This window comes from Chinchilla lanigera, unplaced genomic scaffold (assembly GCF_000276665.1).
Source record: "Chinchilla lanigera isolate Chin_1 unplaced genomic scaffold, ChiLan1.0 scaffold00054, whole genome shotgun sequence".
NCBI classification, from domain to species: Eukaryota; Metazoa; Chordata; class Mammalia; order Rodentia; family Chinchillidae; genus Chinchilla; species Chinchilla lanigera.
In genome coordinates, this window is record NW_004955455.1 from 174727 (window position 1) to 188470 (window position 13744).

The following is a 13744-nucleotide window of genomic DNA, read 5'->3' on the forward strand; positions in this document are numbered from 1 at the left end:
AAAAATACTTTCTAAGCAACTGATTTGCTGGTAAATTCCTTCTTTCTTCTCTTAGGTGGCCAAGGGTGAGGAGGGACTAAGAATCCTAACAAGGGAACTGGAGGGAGTTTGTGTTAACATTTTAAACCAAACTCTTAAGTGTTTTAATAAAACTGGAACTCATATAAGCAAGCCATACCCCTCTACTGCTTTGCACAGAAAAAATAAATAAACAAATAGCTGACGATTACATTTACAAATCACCTGCCACCTGGGACTGGAGAATCACAACCCATCCGGCCAGGAGGGACGTGGGGCCCCAACACAGGGAAAAATGCCTTCTTGCCCAGGACCTGATGCTCTCTGCCTGGGTCCAGCAGGTTGCTGACCCTGTTCTCTGGGAAGTGTAACCGTGTGCTGGGAAAGAAGACCCGAGGACCAGGCCCCTGCTCACCTTCTCGCTTGGCTCCTTAGGAGACTGGCTGCCCATCCCAGCATACTTCTCATACCTGACCTCATTGCTCGAAGCTGAACTTGAAAACCTGGGAGAGAGATCTGAGTTACTCACATGGAGCCACAGGCCAGGATTCCCCCAGTTCACACACTGGCCCCGCTCAGGAGGCTGGAACTGAACTTGGCCTTGCTATCCTGTAAACCATGCTGTCCCATTTCCATAGAGGACATTTACTTTCCAGGCACCAAGCGGAGAGGGCCAGTGGGAAAAGCCTACCTTAAGCAGAGCATGGTCCGAGTGGAGGGTGCCCCAGCTTGGGTAAAGATGCCTGGCTGCCAGTCCCTGCTCAACCACCTCACTACAGGAGCTTGGGTCAGGCCCATGACCTTCCCCGAGCCTCTATTTCTTCATCTATAAAATGGGGATAATTGGTACCTCCCTGCCCTCTTTTGTGGGACAGATAAGAGGCTACCCATGGCCCTAATAGCTACATGAAGGTGTTTAGGGAAGAATGAAGATGCCCTGGGAAAGGTAATTAATGGTTCTTGTTAGCAGCCCAACCACAACAATCATCCTGTCACAGCAGCCACGAGACTTGGGTGCAGTGGGTCGCCATGGAAGATGTGGGGGCACAGGTCTGCCTCTGCCTCTCTAGGTCTCAGTTTCCCCAGTTAGAAAGGGGAAGAGGAAGGAGGGCTACAGTTTTTCCATCTCTGATCATGTCATCTGGGATAAATGCCCGAAGCTGTGTAGCAGGCGCTTGGTGCAGGCCTGGCAGGGTTAGAAGAAAAGGGAGTGGAAAAAAACCAGACTACACGAACTTGACCCCCACTCAGGTACACAGGGTCTGCTTTCTAGTAGGTGCAAGGCTGTGATGAGTTGTTTCTGAACTCAGAGCCTCAGCTTCCCCATCTGTCAGATAATCATACAGCTCCTTAGGAGCTCTCTGATCATAGTCAGAATAAAGTGCGCGAGGTCCCTGCACCCATGTCTTCTGTGATGTCTTAGTTCAGCGAGTATGAGGCCTGGCCACATTGAGAATCACTTGAAAACTTTCAGAAGCTACCCACATAATCTCACACACACACACACACACACACACACACACACACACACACACACGTGCGCGCGCGTGCACACACACGCACACATGTGCACACAGGTGTAAACATACACAGAAGCACACCAGACCAACAAAAATCAGAATCTTGGCATGGGCACTTTTCCGGGTGATTCTAATGTGTTGAGGGCCACGGGTCTCACTTGGCCCGCCTGCTGCCCTGGTTCCCAGGTTTGGGAGGACAGTCTCCAGAGGTCCTGCCCCAGAAGCTCCTCCCTGGACAAAGCATGTTGGTGGCATGCATGGCGTTAACAAGCCTGTGGGTCACGCTTGGTGGCATCTCCCTGCTGTGGTCACATGTGGGGAAACAATAAGCAAGATCCAAACGTCAGAGGTCGGTGGAATTCAGAGCATCCTTGTTAACCAACAGGATTGGTGATCTTCCATGTACTGAGGGCTTCCCCAGGGCAGAATAATTCCCGGCATTCTCTTTGAGTTTTTACCCTCAATCCTTTAAAGAAAGCTCTTAATATAATTTCTGTTTTCAAGAAGAAGACGGAGTGTTACGACTTGCCCAACCCCTTAGGTTTTATGTTCAGGCCATTCAGGGAGGCTCAGGCCTAATCTACCCCAAGCTACCCCAACCCCTTTGGTTTTATTTTCAGGCCACTCAGGGAGGCTCAGGCCTAATCTACCCCAAGCTACCCCAACCCCTTTGGTTTTATTTTCAGGCCACTCAGGGAGGCTCAGGCCTAATCTGAGGTGTTCTGTCACATGAAGGAAGGAAGGTCTAGCTACAGAGAGAGGCTGAGATGGAACTGCCGGGGGCTCCCCACCTCTTCACAGTGCCTCACCCTTCCCACCCCGATCTGTTCAATGGATACAACTCCTTCCAAGACCTTACACCGTGAGTATAAACAGAGAGGGAGGACACAGACCCCTCAGCACCCTGCAGGGGATCTGCTCTCCCTCTCCACAGCTTCCTTATCTGAGAAGGGGAAACTATGGCCACCTCTTCTAAGGGCTGCGGATGGAGTGACAGAAGCAGTGTAAGGTGCTGGGCACAGAGCCCAGTGTCACTGGATCCCCTTTCCCTCAGTCCTCCGGTGGGCAGTGGGAGGCACCCTGGGGTATGCATGAGATACACGGGTTGTGGCCACTTACACTTTGGTCAAATCCGCTGATAGTGGCCGTGCCTGGAGCGTCCGCCTCCTGATCTCTGGCTTCACCTCCCAGCTCTCAGTGGCCCAGCCTTTGATCCGCTCCTGGACACTCACACCCCCTTTCTCAGGCTCTGGTGTTGCCAATGGGTACTCCAGGGTGACCGGGGGAGGCTCAGATCCTCCTGCTGAGGCCAAGATAATCTCCTCCTGAAACAGGCTGAGGCGCTTCTTGACGCTGCCCCTGGAGGTCCACTCCGTCCCCACTGGGGAGTCCCCATTGGCTCCTCTGTTCAAGGCCCCAGCACGTTCCGTCCCTCCTCCTGACCTCAGTGAAGGGGACTCGGGCACCTTCTCTGGCTCCTGGCTCAGCCTGGCCTTCTCTTCCTGCGGACTCTGGTCACCTGCAGGGGGAACCTTGGCTGAGCACCCCAGGGCCCTGGCGCCACCCATCTCTGCCTGCTTAAAAAACAGCTTCTCCTTCTGTTCACGGACTTTCTTGATCCCCTCCAGGAAGTCTGTGTCCGGGTCATGGTGCGAGGTCCTTGCTTGGACAGAACAGTCCCCATCCACTCTGGCCTCGGGGTTGGCCCTCTCTGGCCTACGACACTCGAAGGTTCCTTTTCCCTCGTCAACCACCTTCCTCAGCAAGGCCTCCTTGTTCTCGAACCGGGCCGTGAGGTCCACGGACAAAGGCCGGGGCTTCCTCACCCATGTCTTTTCAGGAGGGGTGGGGGGCACCTTGCCCACCCTGGCCGTCTCTCCTGGGCCTGGCTTCAGAGGCTGGGCACACTCTGGGAAGATGGCCGACACGGGCCTCCTCTTCGGGCGGGGCCTGGGCCCCGGTGCAGCGGCTGTAGTGTCCTCCACACTGCTGGCCTTCAAGAGCGGCTGCTGTGGAAGTGCCTCTGCTTGGCCCGGGGCTGACCGCGCATCCTGCGGCAGGGAGGCCGGTCGGGGCAGGGTTCCCATGGGCTTGTGAGCAGGCAAAGCAGGCTTGGCGGCCACCTCTGGCCGGGCACTGGCGAGGGGCTCCTGGGACACCCCCGTGCCAGCCTCTCGAGCCCCCTGACTGAGCCCTTTCCCCAGAGGCGGGCCAGTTTTGGTGGTCTCATAGAGAATCATGGTGCTGGGGCCGGTGCTGGGGCTGGGACGCAGGAACGTGGCCTTGCTGGTCACAGATTCGCTTTGGCCAGGGCTGTCCCCCCCATCTACCTCTTGTCCTGCCAAACTGGGCATCCTTGGGTTCGGCTTCTTGGCTGCCACCTCCTCAGAGACCCCAGTGGAGGACGGCCTGATGGGACCTGGCCACGAAGATGCTACAGGGGATTTAATGTCGGGGGCCGGCTCCTTCGAGAAGGGTTTAGGGGCGAGTCTTGGCAGAGGGAACAAGTGGGCTGGGCCCCGCAGGGGGCTTTGTCCTTCTAGGATCTGGGCTGAGGGAACCCCAGAGGTGTCACTTGCTGGGCGGAAGAAGGTCCGCTTCAAGGTCTCCTTGCTGATGTCACCTAGGCCTGGCACCGCCGTCAGGGACGTTATGGAGCCAACCTCGACCCGTGTTGCCATGGTTACTGTTGTGGATCCATGAAGATTAGAAGCATTGGAAATGGAGAAGCAGCTGCTTTAAAAAAGGAAAAAAAAAAAAGCAGAAAGTAAATTTAGCATGTAGTCAGTGTCTGCATCAAAGCAAAGGTGTGGAAGAACAGGACTGATCCCCGAGCCCTGATTCTAGAGCCTGCTCCAGCTCAGAGGGCTCCTCCAGGCCTTTCTTGACTCAGCCAATCTCAGGACCAGCTCTCAGGGTGAAAGGGGCAAATGAGGAAATCAGCTTGGCAGCAAAAGAACAGGGCTGGCACCACCCAGAAAGGGAGAGGCAAGGTCAGCATTCAACCTCAGGCCCAGCTCTGTGCTCGTACCACACACTCCAGGCATAAGCCCCAAGCGTACAACCTCGAGCTCCCTCACTCCTGTCACCCTGATCACTTCCTAGTTCAGAGCCTGCTCCACCAGACATTCTAGTAATCTATGTTGAGCACCAGGCAAAGAGTGTTGAAGAGGTCAGCCTCAGCTCAAACGACCACCCAAGGCAGGAACAGCCAGAGTCACAAGCCTGGTGAGTGGTTGGTGGAGGCCCTGCCTCGGCCCTCAACTCCCCTCCCAGGGTGCCCTGGAGTCTCTTATCTTCCTCTTATCTTTCTCATCTTAGTTTTCTTAGATTTAAAATTCAAGCGTCATTTTTCCCATTCAACCTGCTGATATTTGTTATTGGGTTGTTTTCTGTTGAACACCTATGTTTTTAATGCTGGCTGCCTTCCTTTTTCCGCTTTTCTTTTGTTTTATGGTGCTGGACAGTGAAACCAGGGCCTGTGCATGATAAGCAAGTGCTCTGCCACTGAGCTCTGTCCCCAGCCAGGTTCACATTCTTCACAGGAAGAATCAGAGCTCATCGGGAGGGCTCATCTTAGGTGAGACCTCTGGTGTGGCCAAGGGCTTTGTATATTTATAACCCTCACCCTCAGGGCCCTACAAGGTGGGGCCAAGGATGAGATCTCATTTTGCATCATCTCAGGTCAAGTGCCCTTGCTCACTCAGCTATGCACCTGGCTCTCTTGCATGAGTTTCCATGAGGCAGAAATGATCACTGTCTGTCCCACGGAGATGAAGAGAAAGGCCCCAGGGAGGTCACTCAGTTTGCTTATAATCACAGAGCTGAGTCCTGATTCATTCAGCCCTGCCTTTTGAAAGAATATTTGTTATTCTTTTCGGATCTTAAAAAGTACCAGACAAGTCACTGTTCTTAATTCACCAGCTCCTTTTCATGCTAGTATTATCTTTCCTTGTAAAACTGCCCCTCTCCCACCAGCCCTCCACCTAGATGCACTAAAAAAGAAGGTATTTTAGTTAAACACAAGCCTCCCGTGTCCCTTACTTGGGCCCTGCGCAGCTCCCCCCACCCCACATCGCTCTGACTCACTCGGCAGTCTGCAAGAAAGAGAGACCAACAGATTTTGATATTTTCTCTTCCCTACACACTTGATAGTGCTAACAGATTCCATCTCCCCAGTCAGGAGAACAGTGTCTAGACAGGGTTAAAAGGAGAAGAGAGAGACAGACCCGGAGGATCTGAGAATTGAAGAACCTCCATCTACGAAGACCCTAGGCAGAGATCTGCGGGTCCTGCCCACAATCAGGGGTGTCTACCTTCAGGGCCAGCCACTGTGAGCTCTTAAAACCCTGCTCTGAGACTCACACGGAGCACAGGCAGGAGACACAGGGCAACGACAGGATTCAAAAGACAGACAGATGATTCCCTGTGGAACCCTGGTGTGCTCCACCTCCTGGACTCTCCAGCCCCTGCGCCTGGGTCAGCACGTACCCCACTTACCTGAACTGGCAGGCCCAGAGTAGGGATGTGTGGCTGCCGGGGAAAGCCACCAGGGTCACAGCTCATGGCGAATGGGGTTGTGTGCACACTCCCACGGCAGGAGTGGATAGGGAAAGAGGCTTGTCCCCACAATCTGAGTTTCAGCAGGTCTGGGGAGACACAGGACGACAGCTCAGTTCCGGAGTTCCAGCAGTACGTGCACAGACGGCGCAAAAGCTTTCGGGCTCCCACTGCATCCGCTGGCATCGCCTCCAGCTTCTAAGCCTCACACTCCTTTTGGCTCTTCAGTTTTGTAGCCTTATATATGCATGTGTACATGATTAGCGTGAGTCCACAGTAGGTGCTCAATAGATTATTTCTTCAATATGTATTTATGGAGCACCTACTGTGTACACAAAGATAAACCGGAAATACTCCTGCAACTAGGGAGCTCAGAGTTTTGTGTAAGACACACACACACACACACACACACACAATGCTGGGTAATAAATATCCTGGTCTATAATGGGGGATGTGGGACACACGAATAGGAGGATTAACTGCCTAGGAGTGGAAATGATGGCCTCAAACAATGCCATCAACATAGAGGAGGTAACTACTGAACACTCAAGGTAAATATTCCAGGAACTCTTTCTTCCACTGAGCAGTACTGGTGCACTGCCTGAGTAGGGGTCCTCAAACACCTCCTCAGGGCCTTTGTACATTCTGTGCCTATTCTTTGGCATAGCCCCTCTCGTTCCCACATCCCTCAGACCACAGCTTAGACATCACCCCAAAACTGGTCCAAACCCCAAAACTGGTCCAAACCCCTAGTACATGTTCACGGAGCACCACAGACACTCAGATACTCAGCAGGACTCATCAGGGGCGTGCAGTGACATCTGCTAGGGTGTGCGCCTTCAACCCACATTCAGTGCTAAGTCCCCAGGGGCTTGCACAGTTGCTTGGCACATAACAGCATGGAACACATGACGACTGGGTAAATAATTGTTGAGTGAATAAATTAATGAATGAAGAACTATTCTCTCAGCCCCATTCCCTGTTCTTCTAAGATGCCAAATAGGTGCAGGTGTCGTGAGCCCCACGAGTCTCATGACAAGGGACACAAAACGACCTGGGGCACAGTTTGAGCTGCTTTGACCACAGCTACTGGATGAGCTGTGCAGTGCTCAGCAGGAAGCTGAACCTGCCAATCCCCACTGAGGGGAAGACTGTCACACTGCGTGGAGAAGCCCCACACCTCAGGCTGGCTGCTGTGAGTGCCTGGTGTGACCACCTTACCCTCACACGGCCACGCCCACTCAACTGCTCAGATGGGGACTGGACAGGCATCTGCATGGCTTCTCCGGGGAAGGAAGTCCCTCAGAGCAACCACTGCTGCGCCAGGATCCATGGTACCCAAGTGTCACATGAGGCCCTTGAGATCCCTGAACTCACCTCAGTGGCCACACAGCAGGGAAAGAAAATAGAGAAGACACAGAAAGTGAGTCTTGGTTCACACCCCTCCTCAGCATGACCGTGCCTGTCGCCTTTGACCTGCTTTGTATCTCGGGCTATCACTTAGGTCACTATTTCAAATACTGAGCAAATGCCTGCCTGGTTTCTAAATATGGTGACAGGGGGCCATCAAGGAATTGATGAGCAGATCCATGGAGAAAAGAGAGCAAAAGTAGTTTCTAAACCACCATAGTAGACACCTAAACAGTATTTTAAAGTCCTTCCCAACCCTAGAAACCCGAGAGTCTCAAGTTTTCATGTAACCCAATTATAAAATGCAAAGAACCTGATTTAAATATGTTTTAAACTCTTACTTCAAATGTATCACATACGCTATGCCTGATTTAAGGAGATGTTAGTCTCTTCCAAAACATTTCAGGAGCCCACTCACGTTGAAACCAGCTGCTATTTATTTCTGGGGTGGCTTCATTCCATCCTTATAAATGCACTAGTGAAACGTCAAGAACAAAACCAGGTAACCAAGAGCTCCATAAACAAAGAAGGGAACTGGGCCTGGTGGTGGACACCTATAATCCCAGGTACTTGAGAGGGTGAGGCAGGAGAATGGCAAGTTCAAGGCCAGTCTAGACAACTTAGCACAATCATGTCTCCAAATAAAATTTTAAAAAGGGCTGGAGATTATATATATATATATATATATATATACACCATCATGGAGCTCAGGAGGGCAGACAGGCAGCAAGGTGCCTATCAGGAGGTATGGTAAACCAAGACAGGGATGGCACAGGCGGTTTCTCTGCTGTAGCTGAGTCTGATGTGTCCATAGTCTTAATCTCCCCAAACTGATTTACAAAACCTGAAGTTCCCATTTCCCGAGAGCTTTCTCTTGCAAAAGCCCTTTGTCTGGGAAGGGAGTCACTGTACAACAAGTGCCGGAACAAGACAGGAGTCACTAGAAATCGTTCACTCCTGCGCCCTTCCGACCCTCCTTCTGCTGCACTCACTGCCTTCTTGCGAGGCACCAGGTCTGTGCTCCGTGGTGGGTGCAGTCACAAGCTCCAGGCGTCTGGGGAATCCAAGATATCATAAGAGAGGAGACAAGAGAAGTGTTTCCATTCAAAACCAAACCGTTTGGCAGCCCTGCTCTCCCCTTCGGAGGCGTTGATTCATTCTAACAGCTGCGGACGATCCTTCATAATTACACCCTTAAATCCGATCTGGTAGCTCACCAGCCATTCACTCGGCATCTCTGGCTGCTGCTTCCTGGGAATGCCACCATCTGGTGAGGAACGTGGGCCGGTCCTCACACCTGTCAGTGTCTTCCGGGAACATGACCTTGGCCCCCAAATCTGCAAATCCGTTCTCTGTGGTGTACTGCACAAAGCTCCAAGAACACATTGGCAAAGTACATCCTCTGGGAGGACCAGGGCTGCAGTACCTGCAAGATTTGTCTACTCACGGGCCCCAGATGGACAGGGCCCAGCCAAAACATCAGATGTTGCTGGAGTGTGTGCATCCTCTCATATCTGTCCCCACAGCTGTGGCCCATCCGTCCATCCATGCATCCATCCACCCATTCCATAACCACGGATCCAGCACTGACTGTGTGCCAGGCCCCTAGGCCAGGCACTGAGAATGCAGCACTGAGTACAACACAGAGAAGGTCCCGTTTCATGGGGCTGCCATTCAAGAAGACAGAGCTAAACAATAAAATATAAAACCATGTTAGCTAAGTGATGACAGGAGTAGGGGTTTGAAACTAGGTGTAATGGTTTACATCTAAATCCCCCTGAAAGTCTTGTGTGCTCATAGGTGGGGCTTTGGGGAGGTGGCTGGATCACAGGTGCATGATTTCATCAGTGGATTCACCACCCATAGAATTTAGAGCTAAATATCATACTGGGGGGTGAAGCCCGACTGAAGGAGCCCAACCAGGGCATGGCCTGGAAGCATGTATCTCCCCTGCTCCTCCCTTGATCTGTCTCTCTGCTTCCTACCTGCCATGCCATGAGCTCTTTCTCCTCTGCTGTGCTTCTCTGCCATGCTGTCCTGCCTTGCAGCCAGGTGACTATGGATTAAAACCTCTACAGGCTGTGAAAAATAAACTTCTTCCTTAAACGGTGGGTGTCAGGTATTTTGTCCCAGCAATGAAGAAAGTAACTAAGAAACCAGGTGACTCACATCTCCGCACTGCCATTTCCTTGTTGCCTGGCTCATCTTTATCCACCCCTTAGTTCTCACCCCCTTTGCCATCTCCTCCTGAAATCCTTCCCCGATACCCCAGGGCCAGCCCCTAGTCAGGCACCAAGGGAATGTGCAGGGACCTTGTCTGTCTCCCGCACACAGCTCTGTGAGCTCCCAGCAAGGAGGGCTCTGGTCCCACTCGTGGGCTTGTCTGACGCTGGAACCCAGTAAGTCACTGCATAACCCACCTGAAGGGCGATACCCCAGAGAGAAGCAAACATTAATACCCACAGTGATGAGGGTGGAAACAGGTATATTCGTCTGCTCCCAGGGACAATGTAAGCTATGATACTGGTTTGGCAATATTCACTTTCAACCAGCACTTCCTGAGATCCAGTTAAGAGACAGGCACTGAACTACACACTTCTGAGGCTCTTCTGCAGGAGCTTGCTGGGTCCCACAGATGAATAGGGTGTGGCTACACACGGCCAGCTCCTCACTGCACAGGAGGGCAGGAAGCCAAGGCTCCTGGCCCCAGAGGAAGAGTGTGTCCCCTGTATTCCTCACCCATTTCCAACTCAGTAACTCCACATCTAAAAAGCTATCCTATGAAGCAACCTGGAAGAAAGGTGACACACACAAAGATGCCCACCAGCACAGCAACGATCCACCCAGCAGGCATGGTGGGAAGCCACAGAAGAACAAAGTCATGTCCATCTGCACCGCCCATCCCAAGAAATGTGACCACACATGTATCTCTCCCATCATCAATTCTTGAAGTACAACCACACCAACTCTGCCCCCAAACTCCTCACAGCAGCAAACTCCTCCCCTCTCCTTTAAATCCTTTGTTCTACCCTAGCTTCCTGCTAATTCTACTCTCTGAACTCACCTCCCTCCTATAGGAGTGAATAAGTATCCATGGTTGATTATACAGTTTTATCAAGTGGTCAGTCTCTCCTCTGTGCCTTTGACACATATGATGCCCAAAGCCCAGGACAGAGTACCCCTCTTTAGATGGACTTCAAGCCCTATCTTGAGCCCCTAGGGTCTTAAAGAGGCCACCCTGTGACTTTGACTCCACGGACCATGCCCCAGACACACCCTGCTAGCTTCAGATCAGGTGAGACTTCTTCCTCTCCCTTCTCATGCGTGTAAAACTTTTCCCTCCGTCTCAGACTCCCTCCTCCCCACCCACCAAGGCCTCAGCCTCAGCCTCGTAGGGGGAAGCACACAGATCCCAGCAGACAGAGCATAGGTGGGATGATACTACCACTGTGTGACTTTTCCCTCGCCCGACTCCCTGAGTGCCTCCTTCCCACCACTGCTGTTCTGTTTGCCCTGAGGCACAACTCTGGGGCCCAGCTGTGTGTCACCGAGCCCCAGCAGCACCACTCATGCACCAGTCCTGGGAAGGAGTCCCAGGCCAAGAGGTCCTGGCACCAAGTGCCTGCACCTCACATGCCCTGCCCCACCCACCCTGACCCTGCTCGCTCGCTCGCGGACCTCATAGCCCCAGTGGCTTGGCATAACAGACACACAGTGTCACCATAAAGTCCAAGGTCCAACTGGCACTCCTGTGAACAGGGGAACCGCAGCCCCTGTGCACACAGCCCGCCATCCAGGTAAGGAAAACGTGGGTGTGCACCCTCCTGAAATACCCCTGGCTGCACCACCACCCTGTCCCCACCATAGTGCCCCTCCTGCCTGCACTGCAATGCCTGAAGAGGCTTACCTGACCTTGATAGGTCGCAGAAGGTCAATTTTGATTAACACAGGTCTCATTTTAACTGGGTCTTAAACACCCAGCAGAAAAGTATAATCAAGAGAGATAGATACACTTTTGTCCTTTGTCTATGTGACCTCCAAAGTAGCAGTTATTCACTGCAGAGGACACTTCAACCGGTCTTTCTTTCTCTCCTAAATAAAAAAATAAAATAAAATAATGAGACAAGACATCCTCCAAGATTAAATGGTCTTAGATATTCTCACAGCAGCACAAGGCCATACTTGTCAATAATAAAGGCTAAATGTGTGTACATTCCTGATACTTTTGCTAGCATCTCAATGAGCATTCAAGATGTTAAATGACAGGTTAAGGCCATGTTGGAGTCTAAAACTCCTTGGACCATCTTCTTACTGGCTCTTCCTGGTAAAAAATATTTTTGGTTGTAGTCACAATAGCCTTGTTGATTTTACTGTTTGGCCCGTGCTTACTTAACCGTTTCTTTGGCTTTGTCTCCTCCAGACTTAGAGCTATGTACCTACCCAAGACGAGAGACCTAATGTCTACCAAGGGCCTTTAGATAGACCCTCTGAAGAGTGCCTCTAACTACCAATCACAACTACGACAACCTTCAGCCTGAAGCCGCCAGAAAGGTCCTCACCACCTGGCCCCTCATGGCAGTGTGGGATACATCTTCAGAGAGGGAATACTGTGGACAGCTAAGTTAGGTAAAAATATTATAGGCAGTCAGGTAGGACGGGGCCCTCTAGACAGTCAAGACAAAAGGTAAGAACACACCACAACTGTAGCTGGAGATACATCAGTTAGAGGCCAGGCCTTCAGATAACAACGAAAGGACCAGGCCTACCTATCTCCCAAGGGGCAACCTAAACATTTTACTTTTGCAGGCAAGGTCTTAGATTCCTGCTTTATAGATGCTGCATTTAGACTCTCTTTAAAACGCCCTCTGGTGGACTTTGCAACTAACTACAGGATAAATTTAGAAGACACTGTAAAATGGGTCTTCTTATAAAATCTAGTTTGGGGCTGTGGATATAGCTCAGCGGCATAAGCGCCTGCCTGGCAAGCACAAGCTGTGAGTTCGATTCCCGGTACAAAAAAAAAAATCTAGTTTGTATTTAGGAAATGTACATGTCTATTAATAAATCACAGGACCCCATCCATCAGTTCAGCCGTTCTCTTCTTTTATGTGCATGTAAAAACTGATGGATGTGCCTTTACTGACTTGTAAATCATGGTTGCTAGGCAGTGTATGTAAGTTGAATCTGTGAGCTTCAGGAACACAGAAATTTGAGGTTGGACTTTTCACAAAATGTAGCCTTACCTTCGTGCTAAAGGGGTTGCCTAGATGATCAGACAGATAACACAGACGTCTTGGAGGCTTCTCCACCCTAAGGCCCAGGGCAGAATTCCCCCAGGCCATTTGTTTGCTTCTCTCTATTTCTACAGGTGATCTCTTTTACAAGGTAAAAAAGGGCGCTATTTCCACCTTGCTCTTTGATATCTTTTCATTGTCTCTCAAAAAACTGAAAAACAAAGGTTTAGTTCTCTTGATTATTACTCTTGCTACCAATGCTTCCTTCTTTAAACATGACTGTTACAGCTCAAAGCAATTATAACTTAAGTTGGAGATCCCCAGGGACCCCTAACGGGCTCCTTCCCAGACCTTCTAGGCTTGGCCATGGAAGACTAAAGCTGCCCAAAGGTTTCAGAGACCCCCTGGAATATCCTAGGTGACTAACTCTGGGTAATTCTTATAGTGGAAGGTAAGTCCACCCCATTTTTAATCATAGGGGTGCCTGCCACTCCACTTTGCCTTCCTGCCAAGGAACAACCTTCTCGGCCCTAATTACTGTTGTGGGCATTGATGGTAAAGTCTCTAGACTCTTAAAAACTCCTCCAATCTGGTGCCAACTGGGTCACATTTATTTTTAGCTTTTCCCACACTTATTTTTAGCTATCCCTACCTGTCTTGTTCCCCTTATTGGGCGTGGTATTTTAACCAAGTTGTCAGCTACTCTGACCATCCCCAGGATGCAACCAGCACTTACAGCCACCCTAATAACTCCTTCCCTGCCCCCTCTACAGCTCCCGTCATTTCCCCTCATTTCAACCCCAAAGTCTGGGACTTCCACCCTACCCCTGGCTTCATTCCACAACCACTTACCATCCTTCTCAAGCCTAACCACTGCCCTGCTCAATGACCATATCCCATCCCTGACCCAGCTTTACAGGGACTACAACCTATTACTTCTCACCTTCTGTGACATGGTCTCTGAATCCCAGACTCCCTTTAGAACACTCCCATTCTCCTGAT

The 13744-nt window shown here is 51.1% G+C and overlaps 1 protein-coding gene across 3 annotated transcripts in view; it reads right to left on the reverse strand.

Annotated features, from left to right (window-relative positions):
- Kiaa1671 (KIAA1671 ortholog) overlaps positions 1–13744 on the reverse strand; it is a 139383-nt gene that overhangs the window by 120996 nt on the left and 4643 nt on the right. The window contains exons 1-4 of one of the 3 annotated variants that reach the window (XM_013520403.1): positions 11416–11600; positions 6039–6187; positions 2658–4271; positions 434–521 (exon numbers count right to left, since the gene is read on the reverse strand). In XM_013520403.1, the coding sequence (XP_013375857.1) occupies positions 434–521; positions 2658–4219 (1650 nt within the window). In that variant the 5' untranslated portion in view covers positions 4220–4271; positions 6039–6187; positions 11416–11600. Of the gene's footprint in view, positions 1–433; positions 522–2657; positions 4275–6038; positions 6188–11415; positions 11601–13744 lie in introns of those variants that run through there. The other 2 variants (XM_013520404.1, XM_005396132.2) reach the window with 2 other exon arrangements.